Source organism: Xenopus laevis, chromosome 2L (assembly GCF_017654675.1).
Source record: "Xenopus laevis strain J_2021 chromosome 2L, Xenopus_laevis_v10.1, whole genome shotgun sequence".
Classification (NCBI taxonomy): Eukaryota; Metazoa; Chordata; class Amphibia; order Anura; family Pipidae; genus Xenopus; species Xenopus laevis.
Genome location: NC_054373.1, coordinates 178,483,517 through 178,502,032, shown reverse-complemented (window position 1 = coordinate 178,502,032; position 18,516 = coordinate 178,483,517). Strand labels below are relative to the sequence as shown.

Below are 18,516 nucleotides of genomic sequence, written 5' to 3'. Positions count from 1 at the left end.
GTTCATTTTACAAAATTTGGAACATATTTCTGTGTTTTTTTTTGTTGTTATTATAGTTTTGCTAATGAAGGTGAATTGCCATTTAAGCTGTGAGTCTAACTTATCCATGAAAACTATGAAACGTAGAAAATGAAGTCATGGGGTAGAGCCGAAAGATTTCCGTTAGTCATTTTTCCAAACTTGGCTATAAAATCCCAATCTATTTTTATAGGAGAGGCTAAAGCCCAGGGAAGTTGGATTTAATGCGCAGAGCCATGTGTTCGCAGGGAGCCGGAAGGGAAGTCCAATTAATATCAGCTGTACGGCAGGTGCAGAAATGGCCATTAGGAGTTACTGCCTATTCCCAAAACTCTAGGAAACAAGGCATCGCTTGGGAACAATACACAAGCTCCATGCGTTATTTTCTGGCCGTGACCCTTTAAGCAGCGTTTTGGCCTTTAACTAATTACTTTATGGCTGTCAAAAAAATCATGCAATTAGGATGCAGAAATTAATTAGGGGGGGAAAAGAGTTTTCTCTGGTCAAGGTTGTCATTTCTAATTGTGGGAAAATGTAAAAGTATCAATACCGGGAGATTTCAGTGTATTTTTATGTGTTAAATATTCTGGTTTTGTAATAGGGAGATTTCAAGATCCATAATGTGCCGTATCCAGGGCCAGCTTGATAAATAAGACTGTGTTAGGGTAGAACTCCACGGTGTGGCTCCATGCGACGTGTTGGATGTTCTGAAGATACAGGAAGTGAAGGAGAAATCGCAGGTAAGAACTAAATTTATCCAAATGCCGTATGAAAATGCTGCACGCTGTGTTTTCATCCGACAGTCGGATAAATGTAGTTCTTACCTGCGATTTCTCATTCACTTTCTGTATCGATAGAACATCCAACACGACGCATGATGCACTTCATCGCATGGCGACGTGTCGCCGCACCATGGAATTCCCCTTAGTCTGGGATGGCCAACCAGTGACAGTCCAGCTGTAGTCTATAGGTCTATAACTCCCAATATCTTCCACAATGTTGTATCCAGTGGTGTTGGGCCCCCTGCAAAAAAATCTTCAGAGGGGCTGGCACACTCTAATTCCCATCTTCCCATCTTCCCACCCACTGAGGCAAATTGGAGAGGCTTCAGATGGGTTTTTTTTGCCTTCCTCTGGATCAACTGGCAGTTAGGCAGAGAAAAAGAACGAAAAGGTTGAACTTGATGGATGTGTGTATTTTTTCAGCCTTACTTACTATGTTACTATGTTCCTGTCCCGCCTCAATCCCACCCACATCCCGCCTTCACCTAGGGTTGCCACCTTTTAGTTTTGGCCCTACTGGCCGGTGACTTAGAGGATGGGGGCGGGCCAGAGAGGAGCGGGATTGTGCAGTTTCAGGGGTGGGGTTGTGATGTTTCTGGGCGGGGTTGTGACATTTCAGGGGTAGGGTTGTGACATTTCAGGGGCAGGGTTGTGACGTTTCAGGGGCAGGTCAAGAAGAAGGGGCTGCAGTGCTTGGATAAGGTGAGTAGGGGAGCTGAGAGGGGCAAATCTGAGGTGGGCCGGGGGCGAAACAATAGGGATTACAAATTTATCAGCTAATGCATAGGCGGTAAATTTGTAATACCGGCCCCGGCCTTGGCTGGTATTTTACTGGTTAGGCCGGTCAGGTGGCAACCCTACCTCCGCCCCACTCAGGCTCCGCCCTCTCCGGCCCAACTTGCTTCCCCCTTCCTTGCCAGTAAGAGAGAGCAGTTGGGGAGGAGGGTTTTTTATTAGCTATAGCGGAAACAGCCTCCCTGTACCCTGGGCCCCCCTCCGACTGTGGGGTCTGCTTCCTCTATAGTTATGCCACTGCTTGTATCACATACAAAAATATAAAGATTTTTATTTTTATTTTTTATTTTATTTTATGGTTTATTTACCATTGCTAGACACCCATCAGGCCCCGACTGGTAATTAGTTGATTCTGGAACATCCCAAATGAGGGGCTGCTTTAAATTGCCACAGACAAACAATTTTTTGTTGGGCATGTGGAGGGGTGTTTGGGCCTTTGGGTCAGGGCCTATTTTAAATGCCACCGCAGACCTGGCACCCATAAAAATGTTGTATGCAAAATAGCTTTTGCTCATCTATATTGGTGTTATGAACCAGATTACCCTTTTTGCACCTACTCAATGCACAGCATAGGCAATGTCTATAGCAATTTACAGCAGCCCCTCTGGTATTTGTATCCACAGATTGCCAGTCCAGGCCTGATGCCCATGCCCTATTCCTGTCCTTCATTCGCCCCTTTTTAAAGGAGAACTAAAGCCTAACTAAAGAAGTAGCTAGACACGTTGTACATTATGTTTACGGCTTCTGTACCAGCCCAAGGCAACCACAGCCCTTTAGCAGTAAAGATCTGTGTCTCCAAAGATGCCCCATTAGCTCCCCATCTTCTTTTCTGCTGATTCACTGCACATGCTCTGTGCTGCTGTCACTTACTGAGCTTAGGGACTCACTCACAATATACAGTACACATAGAATAGAAATGTCACAATATAAGGCTGATTAGTAATTAATACAGATAATTACTAAATGGCAGCACAGAAACCAGTGCAATTAGCATCAGAATTTAATAATCAGCAAACCTGTAGCATCAGCTTATATTACAGGGGAAGCTCATTTTCTGCTGGATAATTAGTGACGAGCCCTAAGCTTAGCTTCTCAACAGCTGCTCAGAGCCCACTGAGCATGTGAGTGTCACAGACACTTTCCAAGATGGTCACCCCCTGTGACAAGTTTGAAGTCCTGGATCATTGCTGCTATTGACAAGCTGAGACTTTAGGCTGGTGCAATAAGTTCAGTATTTAAAATATGGTATTATTAGCCATATTTATTTTCAGGGTTTAGTTCTCCTTTCAGCACAAATGTACTAACCAGCTCAAATTTTTGTGTGTCTAGTAAATATTGCACCAGTGTCTGGACTGTCTGGGGGCCAATGGCTGCCGCTTGGGGGCCTCTCACCCCATTCATAAGCTCCAGTTCCTCTAAGGGCCACCCAGTTGCACAACATGTATCCAGCCTTTTCTGGAAAAAAATACCGGCTTTTCAATATATTTATGGTTTTTCCCTATAAATAACATTGGCATCAAGCAACATTTTTACTGGCCAGGCAGGTAAAATACTGGCCAGGTGGCAACCCTACATGTATCACACTCCTTGCAGCCACAATCAGGGTGTGGGGGAGGGCCAGTGCAATTGTCGAAGGCAGGAGTCTGAGTCTGGGCCCAATCCGACTCTGATTTGCACAACTAGGGTTGCCACCTTTTCCAGAAAAAGATACCGGTCTTCCTATATATTTACCTTTTTGGATCAACCATCATTTTTACCGGCCAGGCCGGTAAAATACCGGCCAGGTGGCAACCCAATGCATAACTGAGATTCTATAAGCCATTTACTATGTGCTGGGCAGGGTGTAAAGTGTAAAACAATGGGCACAATATACCATATTTTTTATTTATGTCCCCTTCCCTACATATAGGAAAATTGCCACTGGTCTCTGGGCTACTAAATGGCTGCATCGGGATCCTGTACTGGTGTGGGTGGCCTTTAGATCTACTAAATGATCTCTTATAGCAAAAGGGCAAAGTAAAGTTGGATTAACCCAAAAGTGCACCATCCCTTCTATAGACGCGGGTCGGCGGTTCTGCACATTTGCGGATAGGGCCACTCGGGTCTTCTCAATAGTGATTTTTACTCCTTTTTTCAGAGCATGTCTACTTCCGATGATGTCACTTCCTGATTCTTGATGGTCAGCGGGTCAGGTTGCGGGTCCAAATGGGTAAGAATGCGGGTTGCGGGTCTGGGTTGCGGATTACAGGTTGCGGGTACTGGTCGGGTACGGGTTCCAAAAAATGGACCCACGCAGGACTGCCTTCCCCCTGCCTTCCGCTGCTAAAATGAAAAAAATCGCCTACACTCGCAGCGCTTCAATTTCCTCGTGAGGCAACTTCGGGCATCGAAGCGCCGAGAGTGCCATTGCGCTGGCGTTTTCTCATTATAGCAGGCGGAAGACAGTTCGGGGATATTGTCGCCCCGAAGAAGAGGCGATTAGTTGCCAGGCGACTAAATCTCCCTGAATCTGCCCATGTGCACCTGCCCTAAGGCACCTGAAAACTCTTGTGTTAGGGGATCCCATGACCTGACTGCCCATGCAGCAAAGAAGCCCTTTATTGGATGATGGTGAAACCTCCTTTGATTCTCAATGAATGTCCTCTTGTCATCCTGTCTAGTCCCTGGTACATAAACTTTAAACCCGTTGAATACAGAACTAAAATCAAATACGCTGGCAAGGTGTATAGAAACAAAGGGAGCAAATGTGCACCCACCTCAGAATGCAGAAGAAGGCAATATACAGGCTTCCATTCGCGGTTAAGAAGGATGTTGATTGTAATAGTTCAGGTAGTAGTTTGTGTACATAGTAATCTAAGTTCTTCCTCCGCAGGATCGCTGCTACCTTTAAAGCAAATGCACACGAGGTTATAAAAATGTCAGTACCAAGGAACATGTAGCTGAATATTAATAAGCACTATCAGCCCTACAGATGTTGCACAACTAGAAATCTCAATATTCCTCCAACAAATGTCCCCCAACTTTAATAGTTAGAGGATGCTCATGTTTGGTTTAACACCTAGAGGCAGATTTATCAAGGTTCAAATTTTGAATTCATGTGAGTTTTTTTAAAATCTATTTAGGGGTGGTTCGTTCGCCTTTAAGTTAACTTTTAGTATGTTATAGAATGACATATTCTAAGCAACTATTCAATTGCACTTCATTATTTGTTCTTTATAGTTTTTAATTATTTGCCTTTTTCTTCTGACTCATTTCAGCTTTCAAATGGGGGTCACTGACCCCCACCTAAAACAAATGCTCTGTAAAGCTGCACATTTATTGTTATCGCTACTTCTTATTACTCATCTTTCTATTTTGTTCCTCTCTGATTCATATTTCAGTCTCTTATTCAAATCAATGCATGGTTGCTAGGGTAATCTGGACCCTAGCAACCCGTTTGCTGAAATTACAAACTGGAGAGCTGCTGAATAACTCAAAAACCACAAAAAATAAAAAATGAAAATCAATTGCATATTGTCTCAGAATATCACTCTCTACATCCTACTAAAAGTTAACTCAAAGGTGAACAACCCCTTTTAATTCGATTTTCTTCTAAATTCGATTGGGGGTTTATTTATTTAAAAAATAGCGTGTCTAAAATTCTGAAGAATTTTACCGCCTCAAAATATCGAATCAAATTCGACCAAACTCGATTCAAGTTTTTTCTCTGAAAAAAACTCGAATGTCAGGAAGGCTACAAACATCTCCATATAGTTACATAGTTACATAGTTAAAGGGATACCGTCATGGGAAAAACATTTTTTTCAAAATGAATCAGTTAAAAGTGCTGCTCCAGCAGAATTCTGCACTGAAATCCATTTCTCAAAAGAGCAAACAGATTTTTTTATATTTAATTTTGAAATCTGACATGGGGCTAGACATATTGTCAATTTCCCAGCTGCCCCCAGTCATGTGACTTGTGCTCTGATAAATTTCAATCACTCTTTACTGCTGTACTGCAAGTTGGAGTGATATCACCCCCTCCCTTTTTTCCTTTGCATCCTGCACAGCAGCAGCACCATGAGATTTATTCCGCCCCTTTAAAAGGATAGGACAGTTAACACATAAAATTTGCATAATCCCATAAATAGCCTCTTAGTAACTCCACCCTTATTGTTTTTTCTGTCCTACCGGACAAAGGATAGGATAAGGACCAGACGGGTTGTTGGACTGTAAGAGTCTATACAAGAATACCCGTGTTACGATTGGATTTATCTACACAAATAAGAAGACAACCACAGAAGAAGATACAAGAAATTCCCCTCTCTGGTATTACCTTAACAGAGGTTAGGTACAATTGGCCCATATTCCGGTAAAAGCTGGAGATTCAGCGTGTACCGAGTATTTTCGCGCATGCGCAATGACGTCAGCACATACGGAGGACGCGTAATGACATCTGTGCGCATAAAGACACCTGCGCAATTACGCCAGCGCATACAGACGCAGGCGCAATTACGCCAGCGCGCACAGACGCAGGCGAAAATACGCCAGCGCGCATGAAGATGCGTGGCGAATCAGAGCGCGCAGAAGGCGTGTGTGTGGCCAATCAAGGAAGTAAGGGAGGAGAATGACGCAGAGGCGTCCTGCGTCTCCCTAAGCACGTTTTGGCGCCAAAATACAAGTATTTAAAGGTAAAAGATGGCAGTGCTGGGCCCTTGTGTTTGCAAGCTGCTGCAATTATCCACATTCTGCCATAAGGAAATTGAGGAAGCATCAAGGTAAAATAAGCCTGGTTTTTTTGTTCTAATGGCTATACTTCAGCATTCCATTAGATTTTATTTTTTTATTTTTTTAGATGTCAAGTCCATCAGAGAGCCAAGGAGCTCGGAAAAGAGCTAGAAAAAGTAGACATATTATATGTAGGGAATGTGAGATTCCCCTGCCTGATGATTACCAGAGGGGGCGTTGTGCAGACTGCCTACAGAAGGATTCCCAAAATGAACAACTTTCAGGATCTGCAATAAAGTTGATTAAAGATTTAATTAAAGAATCCTGGATGGAAATGGAGCAACAGAGTGGCGTGCTTAAGAAAAAAATGTCCCAACAGGACTCAGATACAGGCCCTGAGGGGGAACTGGTAGTCCTGGATGAAGTTGGGTCTTCTTCCTCAGAGGAGGAGGAAGTGGAGTTGGCCCTTTTCCAGACTGAAAAGGTAGTAAAATTGATTAAGGCAGTGAGATCTGATATTGATTCTGCTGAAGGAACAAGCAAAACTAAGGACCCAGAGGGGGACCTCAGAAGCTGTTCTAGGATAAAAGCATTTCCTATGCATCCACTCATGAAGGATTTAATGAAGTTGGAATGGAAAAATCCAGAGAAAGCTCCGGTATTAAATAAAAGATTTAAACTCTTATATCCTCTGGAGAAGGATGAATTACAGGAATGGGAAGCACCCCCTAAAGTAGATGTGGCTGTGGCACGTTTCTCAAAGAGGACAGTTATTCCGGTGGAGGATGGCTCCAGCCTGAAGGATGCAATGGACCGCAAAACTGAGACATCCTTGAGAAGAATGTACTCAGCAGCGGCTGCACAGTGTAAACCAACGGTTGCAGCTACATCTGTAGCCAGATCCTTGAGAAACTGGATTCTCCAACTAGAAGAAGACATAGAAGCTAAGGTACCTAGGGAGAACCTGGAAAAATCCTTACAGAACATCAAGTTAGCTTCAGATTTTCTATGTGATGCGTCAATCCAAAATTTAAGATTGTCAGCAAGAATTATGGGACTATCAACAGCAGCCCGCAGAGCAATTTGGCTGAAACCTTGGGAAGCGGATGTCACATCCAAAAATAATCTATGTAACATGGAGTTTGAACCAGGTCATCTTTTTGGAAAACAACTAGATGAATTAATGGAAAAACTCTCAAATGACAAGGGAAAGAACCTGCCACAGAATAGAACAAGAGACCGAGGGAGGGGCACTTTTTTTCATAGGCGCAAAAGATCCCCTCCTAGATACAGACAGAGGTCTGGTAATAGGTCACAGACAGGTAATGAAGACAGATTTAGAGGTTCAAAAACAAGAGGCCAAGGCAACAAGCCCTTCAGAGGCAGAGGGCCTTACCAGTCATTCAAGTCCTCAGATGCATGACGCCAGGCTAAGGGTGGGAGGAAGATTACATCTTTTTTTGCATCAATGGGAAAACAAAATACAAGATCCTTGGGTCCTTCAAGTGATTCGAGAAGGTCTAAGGTTAGAATTTCAACATCATCCCAAGCCAAGGTTTCTTCTCACCCCTCAAAAACGAAATTCAAAGAAACAAACGATGATACAAAATATAATTCAAGAATTTCTCCAAGACAAGGTCTTGGAAAAAGTTCCACAAGAAGAAATTCATTCAGGAATTTATTCAATAATTTTTTTGGTACCAAAACAAGATGGAAGCTTCAGAATGGTAGTAGATCTAAGACATCTCAATACTTTCATAAAAAGAAAACCTTTTCATATGGAGTCAATAAAATCGGTGATAGGTCTACTAGAACAAGGAGACTATATGGCTACCTTGGACTTAAAAGAAGCCTTCCTGCATATTCCGATTTATCAACCTCATCGGAAATATCTGAGAATAGCAGTTCCTATACAGGGAAAAATATGGCACCTTCAATTCACAGCCCTCCCCTTCGGGATCTCATCTGCCCCCAGGGCATTTACAAAGATTGTGGCTTCTGTAATGGCGGTTTTGCGGTTTTGAGGTCCCAGGGCATTTGTATAGTCCCATATCTGGACGACTGGTGGCTCAAGGCAGTTTCCGAATCCCTTCTGAAGAAACATCTAGACAAGACCCTGGAGTTGCTACAATCACTAGGTTGGATTGTGAACACCCAGAAATCCTCCTTAATTCCCAAGAGAAGGATTCAATATTTGGGATTCATCATAGACTCGGAAAAGATGTCGCTCAGCATTTCTCAAGAAAGGAGGATAAGGCTGCTCAAGCAAGTAGACAGTTTGAGGAGACCAGATCCAGTCTCAGTCAGGAGAGCCATGAAAGTTTTAGGCTTGATGGCATCAACAATAGAGGCAATTCCTTGGGCAAGACTACATATGAGGCCATTACAACAAGAAGTCCTACAAAGATGGGACAGGAAAATCAACTCACTAGACATCACCTGGATTCTTTCAAAGGAGACAAGGTCTCAACTCAGGTGGTGGTCCCACAGAACCAGATTGAATCAAGGACAATCTCTTCTCCAGAAGAAACCATGTGTAGTGACCACGGATGCTTCCAACAAGGGTTGGGGAGCTCACATGGACAGCCTATCAGTGCAAGGCAAATGGTCATTAATGGAGAGAACTCTTTCGTCAAATTTCAGAGAATTGAGGCAGTAGGGTTAGCCCTACACAGTTTCCAAGGATCATATCGTGGGGAAATCCGTAAAGGTCCAGACGGACAATGCTACGGTTGTCTCATATATAAATCGCCAGGGGGGGACCCAGGGCTCCCTTGCTACTAAAAGAAGCCATGAACATTCTTCATTGGCAGAAACTTTTCTGTATCAGATTTCAGCAAATTCACATAAAAGGAGTGAACAATGTTTGGGCAGATCCGATTAAGCAGGGATTTGACTCTGCAGGGAGAATGGTCCCTCCCTGAAGCCACAGGTGTTTTGTTGGATTATGAACAGATTCGGATGTCCTCAAATAGACCTGATGGCATCGAGGAAAGAATACCAAACTCCCCAAGATTCCACTCACTTTTCAAACAGGAGCTCCAGAAAAGCACTGGATGCAATGTCTGTAGTTTGGAACTACAAACTTGCATACATCTCTTCCCCCCTTCCAATGGTGAGCAGAGTCCTCAAGAAGATAAGGGAATGAGTCAGATGAGTACGGGGACTAACTGATTCTTCCACAGGTCAAGGACCTAATCTCAAAGGTCATTATCTCTACAGGGAAGTGGGAAAGACTTCGCCTGACGGCCTGGAACTCTGAGGGCCCGTATTGAAGAAAATTGGGTCTCTCGCAGAAAGTGATTGGCAACCATGCTTCATTCCAGAAAGCCTTTCTACAATAAAAACATATGTAGAGTACAAAGACATTTAAATCTTGGTGTACAGATTCATGGAATTGAACCCCACATTACCCCACAATTCAGGGTGTACTAGACTTCCTTCAACAAGGTTTTGATAAAGGGCTGAAACCAGGAACCCTAAGAGCTCATGTGTCGGGTATTTCAGCTTTCACAGGGGGTATCTTTCTCAATGGATCCCTTAGTGATACGTTTCATGAAAGCTCTGAATAAACTACGACCTCCATTCAAGATTCCGTGTCCCTAGCTGGGATTTTTGAACCTGGTGTTAATGGGTTATGTAACCCTCATTTGAGCCCTATTAGAACAAATGGACATTAAGATTCTTGTCATGAAGGTAACCTTTCTCTTAGCAATCACCTTCGGCAAGAAGAGTTTCTGGAGCCTTAGGGGCATTATCTATAGAGGAACCAACTTACTGTTCCTGAAAGACAGAGTTATGTTAAGAACAGTTCCTTCCTTCCAACCAAAAGTTGCTTCAAGAGGTCAACATTAATCAGGAAATTATTCTACCTTCCTTTTTTCCAAACCTTCAACTGAAGAGGGAAAAAAGACTTCATTCTCTAATGTTTGCAAGAATTCTGCAGTGGTATTTATCAAGAAACAGAAAACTTCAGGAAAACACAGAGTCTATTTATTTCCTTTTCTGGAAGAACAAAAGGATGTAGAGTTCAAAATTCACAATTGCCAGGTGGATACGCGACACTATAGAACTGTGCTATAAATCAGGCAGGTTCTTTACCTCCAGCATTTGTCAAGGCGCATTCTACCAGAGCCATGGCTACTTCTTGGGCTGAAAGGGCACAAGTTTCAGCAGGCCAAATTTGCAAGGCAGCTACTTGGAGCAGCTTACATACTTTTGCAAAGCATTATCGACTTGACATCTGGGCTTCTCAAGAGGCAGAATTTTGGCAGAAAGGTCTTTGCAAATAGCAAGCTCAAAAAGGACTCCCTCCCTCTTAATAATTACTTACTATATCTCATGGTGCGCTGCTGTGCAGGATGCAAAGGAAAATCGAAATTTGTACTTACCGTAATTTCTCTTTTCCTTTGGATCCAAGCAGCAAGCACAAAGAACCCTCCCTAAATAAAAATGTTTTTGCAGTATTGGTGTTACTTGATTATTACAATAAGGTTGGAGTTACTAAGAGGCTATTTATGTGATTATGCAAATTTTATGTGTTAACTGTCCTATCCTTTTAAAGGGGCGGAATAAATCTCATGGTGCTGCTGCTGCTTGGATCCAAAGGAAAGAGAAATTACGGTAAGTACAAATTTCGATTTTATACAAGACAGAACTTTATTTGCTTTAGTAGCCACAAAATGACAGTGCCCAGAATTAGACAACGTGTTATCTACAAAAACCCCAAGATCCTTCTCATTTAAGGAAACTCCTAACACACTGCCATTTAGTGTATAACTTGCATTTATATTATTTTTGCCAAAGTGCATAACTTGCATTTATCAACATTGAACCTCATTTTCCAGTCTCCAGGTTAGTCACTGGACCTCTCCCATTGACTAATACATGAATTTGGCAGGTTTTAGGTGGGGAATAGTCTCATTTGAATTCTTAAAGGGCCAGAGTATGATAAATCTCAAAAATCTAATTTGAATATTTTCAATTCAACCCTTAATATATCTGCCCTGTAATCAAATTCTTATTACTCACATCTTTTAGTAATCTTCTATAATGCTAGCCCAAAAAATGGTGTAAAGGAATTGCTCACTATAAGGGCAGAGACACACTCTAAGTAGGGTTGCCACCTTTTAAAAAAAAAACTTACCGGCCAGAGGTGGGGACGGGAACTAAAGGGGCGGGTCTTGACGCAAAAACGGCTGGAGCTGAGGGGGATTGTGCCGCAAAAGGGACGGAGCAGAGGAATCGTGCCGCAAAATGGGGCAGGGCCATGCCGCATGATGCCCAGAAGATGAAGAAAAGGTAAGTTTCCACCGAAGGCCAAGGGCTTTTCTTAAGGGTATTACAAATTACCGGCCACTACATTGTCGGTAAATTTATAATACCGGCCCCGGTCTTGGCAGGTGTTTTACCGGCTAGGCCGGCACAATACGGGCCGGGTGGCAACCCTAACTCTAAGATTCTAGCTGATGGGAAGGCAGTTTGGGGAGATTAGTTGCCCAAAGAAGAGACAATTTGTTACCAGGTGACTAGATATTCCTGAATCTTAGCGTGTGCCCTTACCCTAAGGGCAGAGACACATGCTGCAATTCGGGGGGATTTGTCGCCCGATGACAAATCTCCTCTTTTTTGGGGTGACTAATCTCCCTGAACTGCCTTCCCGCCAGCTAGAATGAAAATCGCCGCCGGGATGGCACTCGAAGTGCTTCGTTTTCCGAAGTCATCCAAAGTTGCCTCACGAGGAAACTTCGGGCCAATTTAGAAAACGAAGCACACGGAGTCCCATCCCGCCGGCGATTTACATTCTAGCTGGCGGGAAGGCAGTTCGGGAAGATTAGTCGCCCCAAAGAAGAGGAGATTTGTCATTGGGCGACTAATCTCCCTGAATTGCAGCGTATGTCTCTGCCCTAAAGGGCAAGCGTGTACCTTTTGCCTATATCTCTTTCCCCAGCACCTGAAAGTGTTTCTTAGTATTATTTTGCATAAGTAAGGTTTTTTATTATATAGGTGTGTAAAGAGCCATCTGACCCCTGCTTATCTCCACTAAACTTCTAAAGCCCTTGTTTTCTATACAGCATATCTGATATGCAAATATGGGCCCTACAGCCCTACTGGAATTTAAATAGAACCGCCTTTTATACCTGTGCAGTCTAACAGAACATTACATAAATACTCATATAATACATTACTTGTGCTTTAAAGGGGTGGTTCACGTTTAAGCTAACTTTTAGTATGTTATAAAATGGCCAATTCTAAGCAACGTTTCAACTGGTCTTCATTATTTATTTATTTTTTATAGTTTTTTAATTATTTGCTGCCTTCTTCTGACTCTTTGCAGCTTTCAAATGGGGATCATGGACAATGGACAGAAAATGCACTCCAGGAGCCAATCGGTGCCGATAAAATAATTTATTCGAGAGAGCTAAAACAATGGTCCTATCGCGTTTCGTTTCCGAAGATACTTAATCACTCCTTGTGGGATCAATGACCCCATCTAAAAAACAAATGCTCTGTAAGGCTACAAATGTATTGCTATTGCTACTTTTTATTACTCATCTTTTTATTCAGTCCCTCTCCTATTCATATTCCAGTCTCTCCTATTTATATTCCAGTATTCAAATCAGTGCATGGTTGCTAGGGGAATTTGGACCCTAGCATTCAGATTCCTGAAACTGCAAACTGGAGAGCTGCTGAATAAAAAGCTTAATAAGTCAAAAACCACAAATAATAAAAAAACAAAACTCAGAATATCACTCTCTACATCAGGGATCCTCAACCTTTTGAACCCGTGAGCAACATTCAGAAGTAAAAGGAGTTGGGGAGCAACACTAGCATGAAAAATTTTCCTGGGGTGCCAAATAAGGGCTGTGATTGGCCATTTAGTAGCCTCTTTGAGGATTGTCAACCTACATTGAGACTCTGTTTGGCAGTGCACCTGGTTTTTATACAACCAAAACTTGTCTCCAAGCCTGGAATTCAAAAATAAGCTCCTGCTTTGAGGCCACTGGGAGCAACATCCATGGGGTTGGAGAGCAACATGTTTACTCATGAGCCACTGGTTGGGGATCACTGCTCTAGATCATACTTAAAGTTAATTTAAATGCAAACAACCCCTTTAATCAGATGTTCTGAACCTCACGCTCGCCATGCATAATTTATAGAACGGTTGGTTCAAAATTGAGTGGAGCGCCAACAATAGGGTAAGATATGTCGGCATAAGACAAAGCATTACTTTACTGAAACCAACAGTTGACTCAACGTTATGCAGTACTTTCTGTTGCCCTTTGATGGTGTTGTCTCTTTAAAGGTCCCAAACTGGTGTGTTTTTCTATGTTCAATTTAGGCCTCTCCTATCAGGGGTCCCATGGAACAGTCCCTATCATTAGAGCAGGGATGTGTGTGCTTTGAAGAGCCCTGAGAGGTAACTACTTCATTACTTTGAGGCACTGATTTAATCAGCTCAGAATGACTTTTTCTCACTCACTTAGGCCCTAGGCTCTTATCACAGAGTTCTGACATGCATTGTAGGCTGCGGAGCTATCTGGCCCTGATAATCAGAAAATGCATCACTAATAAGTATGAGGCCACTGAAAGCCTCCAAAGAGGCTGATAATTTTGGTGGGTCACATTAAGGTCAGTGTTGGATGGAAAAGGCCCAATCTTAGAAATAGAAAATAGAGATCCCCCTCTACTCCATCTGATACACAAGAGAGTATTTGTAGCCCAGTACATTTGGATAATGGAAATATTAAGTGAGGGAAGTACAATAATAATAATAATTATGTGTTACTGAATAAACGTGGATATTTTACTTTATACATATACTCAATTTTCCTTATTTTCTCACACAGCTTTTTCTTTAGAGCAGACACACGCTCAGATTCGGGGGGATTTAGTCGGCCGGCGATAAATCTCCTCTTCTTTGGGGCAACTAATCTCCCCGAACTGCCTTCCGCCGGCTAGAATGTAAATCGCCGTTGGGATGGCACTTGGAGCAATTCGTTTTCCGAAGTCGCCCAAAGTTTCCTCGTGAGGCAACTGCACTAGAGTGTAAATCGCTGGCTGGAGGCAGTTCGAAGAGATTAGTCGCCCAGAAGAAGAGGAGATCTGTCGCTGGGCGACTAATCTCCCCGAATCTGAGCGTGTTTCTGCCCTAAGTGTTATAATCTCCTTAGAACTGCAGTTTTGGCTGTAAAGCCTCCCTTTGGATTCTAAAATTCTTAGAACCTACCACAGTAACCAAGATTAGAGCCAACTATATTCTCATAATAGTAATAATAACTGGTTACATGGCCTAGTAACTAAGGAGGATTACCCGTTCATTGGTTACATGGCCTAGTAACTAAGGAGGATTATTCTGTCATTGGTTACATGGCCTAGTAACTAAGGAGGATTACTCTGTCATTGGTTACATGGCCTAGTAACTAAGGAGGATTACTCTATCATTGGTTACATGGCCTAGTAACTAAGGAGGATTACACTGTCATTGGTTACATGGCCTAGTAACTAAGAAGGATTACTCTGTCATTGGTTACATGGCCTAGTAACTAAGAAGGATTACTCTGTCATTGGTTACATGGCCTAGTAACTAAGGAGGATTACACTGCCATTGGTTACATGGCCTAGTAACTAAGAAGGATTACTCTGTCATTGGTTACATGGCCTAGTAACTAAGGAGGATTACACTGCCATTGGTTACATGGTCTAGTAACTAAGAAGGATTACTTTTTCATTGGTTACATGGCCTAATAAAGAGAATACAATTCTATATATTAAGATTCCTCCATGAGCCCCCTGACTTGTATGGATTCTGTTCTCGAGCTAGCTTTGGTCACTAGTACCCTTGCCTTGAGGGCAGAGCCACATATTTGGCTGTAAGAGCAGTTCTTTTTCTGTGCTGTGGAGCAATATCTCCCACTGGTCCCTTTTTACAAGTGTATAAAAGTCCTGTGATCTCTATCACCTCAAGTGGTCTATGGTAACTGAATTTCCCCACCGCCTAGTAACTAAGAAGGATTAATCTATCGTCAGTTACATGGCTAGTAATGAAAGAGGTTTACTCTGTCATTGTTACATTTCTAGTAACTAAGAAGGATTACTCTGTAATTGATTACATGTCATAATAACTAAGGAGGATTACTGTAATTGGTTACAAGGTCTAGTAAATAAGGAGGATTACACTGTCATTAGTTATATGGCCTAGGAGCTCAGGAGGATTACTCTGTCATTGGTTACATGGCCTAGTAACTAAGGGGGGTTACTCTGTCCTTGGTTACATGGCCTAGTAACTAAGAAGGATTCATATTCCAATGGTTACATGGTCAGTAATGAAGGGCGATTAATGTAATTGGTTACTTGGTCTAGTAACTAAAAAAGATGTATCTATCATTGGTTACATGGCCTAATAACTAAGAAGGATTACTCTGTCATTGGCTACATGGCCTAATACCTAAGGAGAATTACTCTGTCATTGGTTACATGGCCTAGTAACTATAAGGATTATGCTATCATTGGTTACATGGCCTAGTAACTAAGAATGATTACTCTGTCATTGGATATATGGCATAATAACTAAGGAGGATTACTGTAATTGGTTACAAGGTCTAGTAAATATGGAGGATTGCACTGTCATTAGTTATATGGCCTAGGAGCTCAGGAGGATTACTCTGTAATTGTTACATGGCCTAGTAACTAAGTAGGATTACTTTTCATTGAGCACATCACCTAGTAATTTAAAGAGAATTGTTTTGTCATTGGGTGCAAGGCCTGGTAACAAAGGAAGAGGTGGTACAGGTAACCTCTAGTTAGTCTGACATGTCCTTTATGTAATGTAACAGTGATGAGGCCTGTTGAATTTGTTGGCTCCAAAAGTAAATCTAAAGGACAGTCAGAAGCGTGAGAACAAGGACAAGGCTCTGCTGAAACCTAGTGATCTGGGGACCCTCGAAGAGAAGTCAGTGTTCTGCTTTATAGAGGGGAATGTGTCCAAGGATTTTACAAGGTTTCTAATTTCAGCCCTGGGAAGGGAATCTGAATAGCAAATAGAAATGGCATATGAGCATTCTGCATAACAACAATTTCCTCCCAATTAGGGGTGCAGCCTGGCACATACATGTCACACAATGTAAAAGGCTAAAGGGAAAACCTAAAAATGGACAACATCTATTGTGGGATGCTGGGAGTTCCAGTCACCACTGCAAGGTCACAAGATGCAGAGATTTAACAACGATTCCATGTGAAAATGCAATTTATGATTTTATTTCAGATTAACATACAGATATTAGAATGGTTAAGTTCCTTTATATACGCTGGGAAAATCTGCCCCAGGGAACTTAACCATAGCATTGATTCACAGCGTTGATTTAATTACTCTCCTTCAACTCACTAACTAACTGCTTGCAATGGCTTAACACCCTGATACAAATGTTCTCTGTGTTTGTAAATGAGTCTGTAAGATTTTACTTTAGAGCCATAATAATAATTGTAATCTCTCCCTACTATACCTGCTATCCCACAGTCACACTCCCTTCCCACAGACTATTATCCACTGTTACTATAGGCACCATCTCTCCCTACTATACCTGCTATCCCACAGTCACACTCCTTCCCAGAGACTATTATCCACTGTTACTATAGACACCATCTCTCCCTACTATACCTGCTATCCCACAGTCACACTCCCTTGCCAGAGACTATTATCCCACTGTTACTATAGGCACCATCTCTCCCTACTATACCTGCTATCCCACAGTCACACTCCCTTCCCTGAGACTATTATCCACTGTTACTATAGGCACCATCTCTCCCTACTATACCTGCTATCCCACAGTCACACTCCCTTCCCAGAGACTATTATCCACTGTTACTATAGGCACCATCTCTCCCTACTATACCTGCTATCCCACAGTCACACTCCCTTCCCAGAGACTATTATCCCACTGTTACTATAGGCACCATCTCTCCCTACTATACCTGCTATCCCACAGTCACACTCCCTTCCCTGAGACTATTATCCACTGTTACTATAGGCACCATCTCTCCCTACTATACCTGCTATCCCACAGTCACACTCCCTTCCCAGAGACTTTATCCACTGTTACTATAGGCACCATCTCTCCTACTATACCTGCTATCCCACAGTCACACTCCCTTCCCAGAGACTATTATCCCACTGTTACTATAGGCACCATCTCTCCTACTATACCTGCTATCCCACAGTCACACTCCCTTCCCAGAGACTACTATCCCACTGTTACTATAGGCACCATCTCTCCCTACTATACCTGCTATCCCACAGTCACACTCCCTTCCCAGAGACTATTATCCCACTGTTACTATAGGCACCATCTCTCCCTACTATACCTGCTAACCCACAGTCACACTCCCTTCCCAGAAACTATTATCCACTGTTACTATAGGCACCATCTCTCCCTACTATACCTGCTATCCCACAGTCACACTCCCTTCCCAGAGACTATTGTCCCACTGTTACTATAGGCACCATCTCTCCCTACTATACCTGCTATCACACAGTTACACTCCCTTCCCAGAGACTATTATCCAACTGTTACTATAGGCACCATCTCTCCCTACTATACCTGCTATCACACAGTTACACTCCCTTCCCAGAGACTATTATACAACTGTTACTATAGGCACCATCTCTCCCTACTATACCTGCTATCCCACAGTCACACTCCCTTCCCAGAGACTATTATCCACTGTTACTATAGGCACCATCTCTCCCTACTATACCTGCTATCCCACAGTCATACTCCCTTCCAGAGACTATTATCCACTGTTACTTAGCACCATCTCTCCCTACTATACCTCTATCCCACAGTACATACCCTTCCCAGACTATATATCCACGTTACATAGAACATCTTCCCTATATACCTCTATCCACATCACCTCCCTCCCAAGACTATTACACTTTATATAGACACCATCTCTCCTACTATACCTGCTATCCACAGTCCACTCCCTTCCAGAGACATATCCACTGTTACTATAACACTCCCCTACTATACCTGCTATCCACAGTACACTCCTTCCAGAGACTATATCACTTACTTAGCACATCTCTCCCACATACTCTTCCCAATACATCCTTCCCAAACTATTTCCACTTACTATACACCATTCTCCCAATACCTATCACACTCTCAGGCATTTCCTTACTATACCATCTCTCCCTCTAACCTTATCCCAC

The 18,516-nt window shown here is 42.7% G+C and overlaps 1 protein-coding gene across 1 annotated transcript in view; it reads right to left on the bottom strand.

Annotated features, from left to right (window-relative positions):
• The window catches only part of tmem135.L (transmembrane protein 135 L homeolog), a 259,711-nt gene that overhangs the window by 208,868 nt on the left and 32,327 nt on the right, over positions 1-18,516 (bottom strand). The window contains 1 exon segment of the mRNA NM_001092072.1: positions 4,352-4,479. Coding sequence (NP_001085541.1) covers positions 4,352-4,479 — 128 coding nt within the window.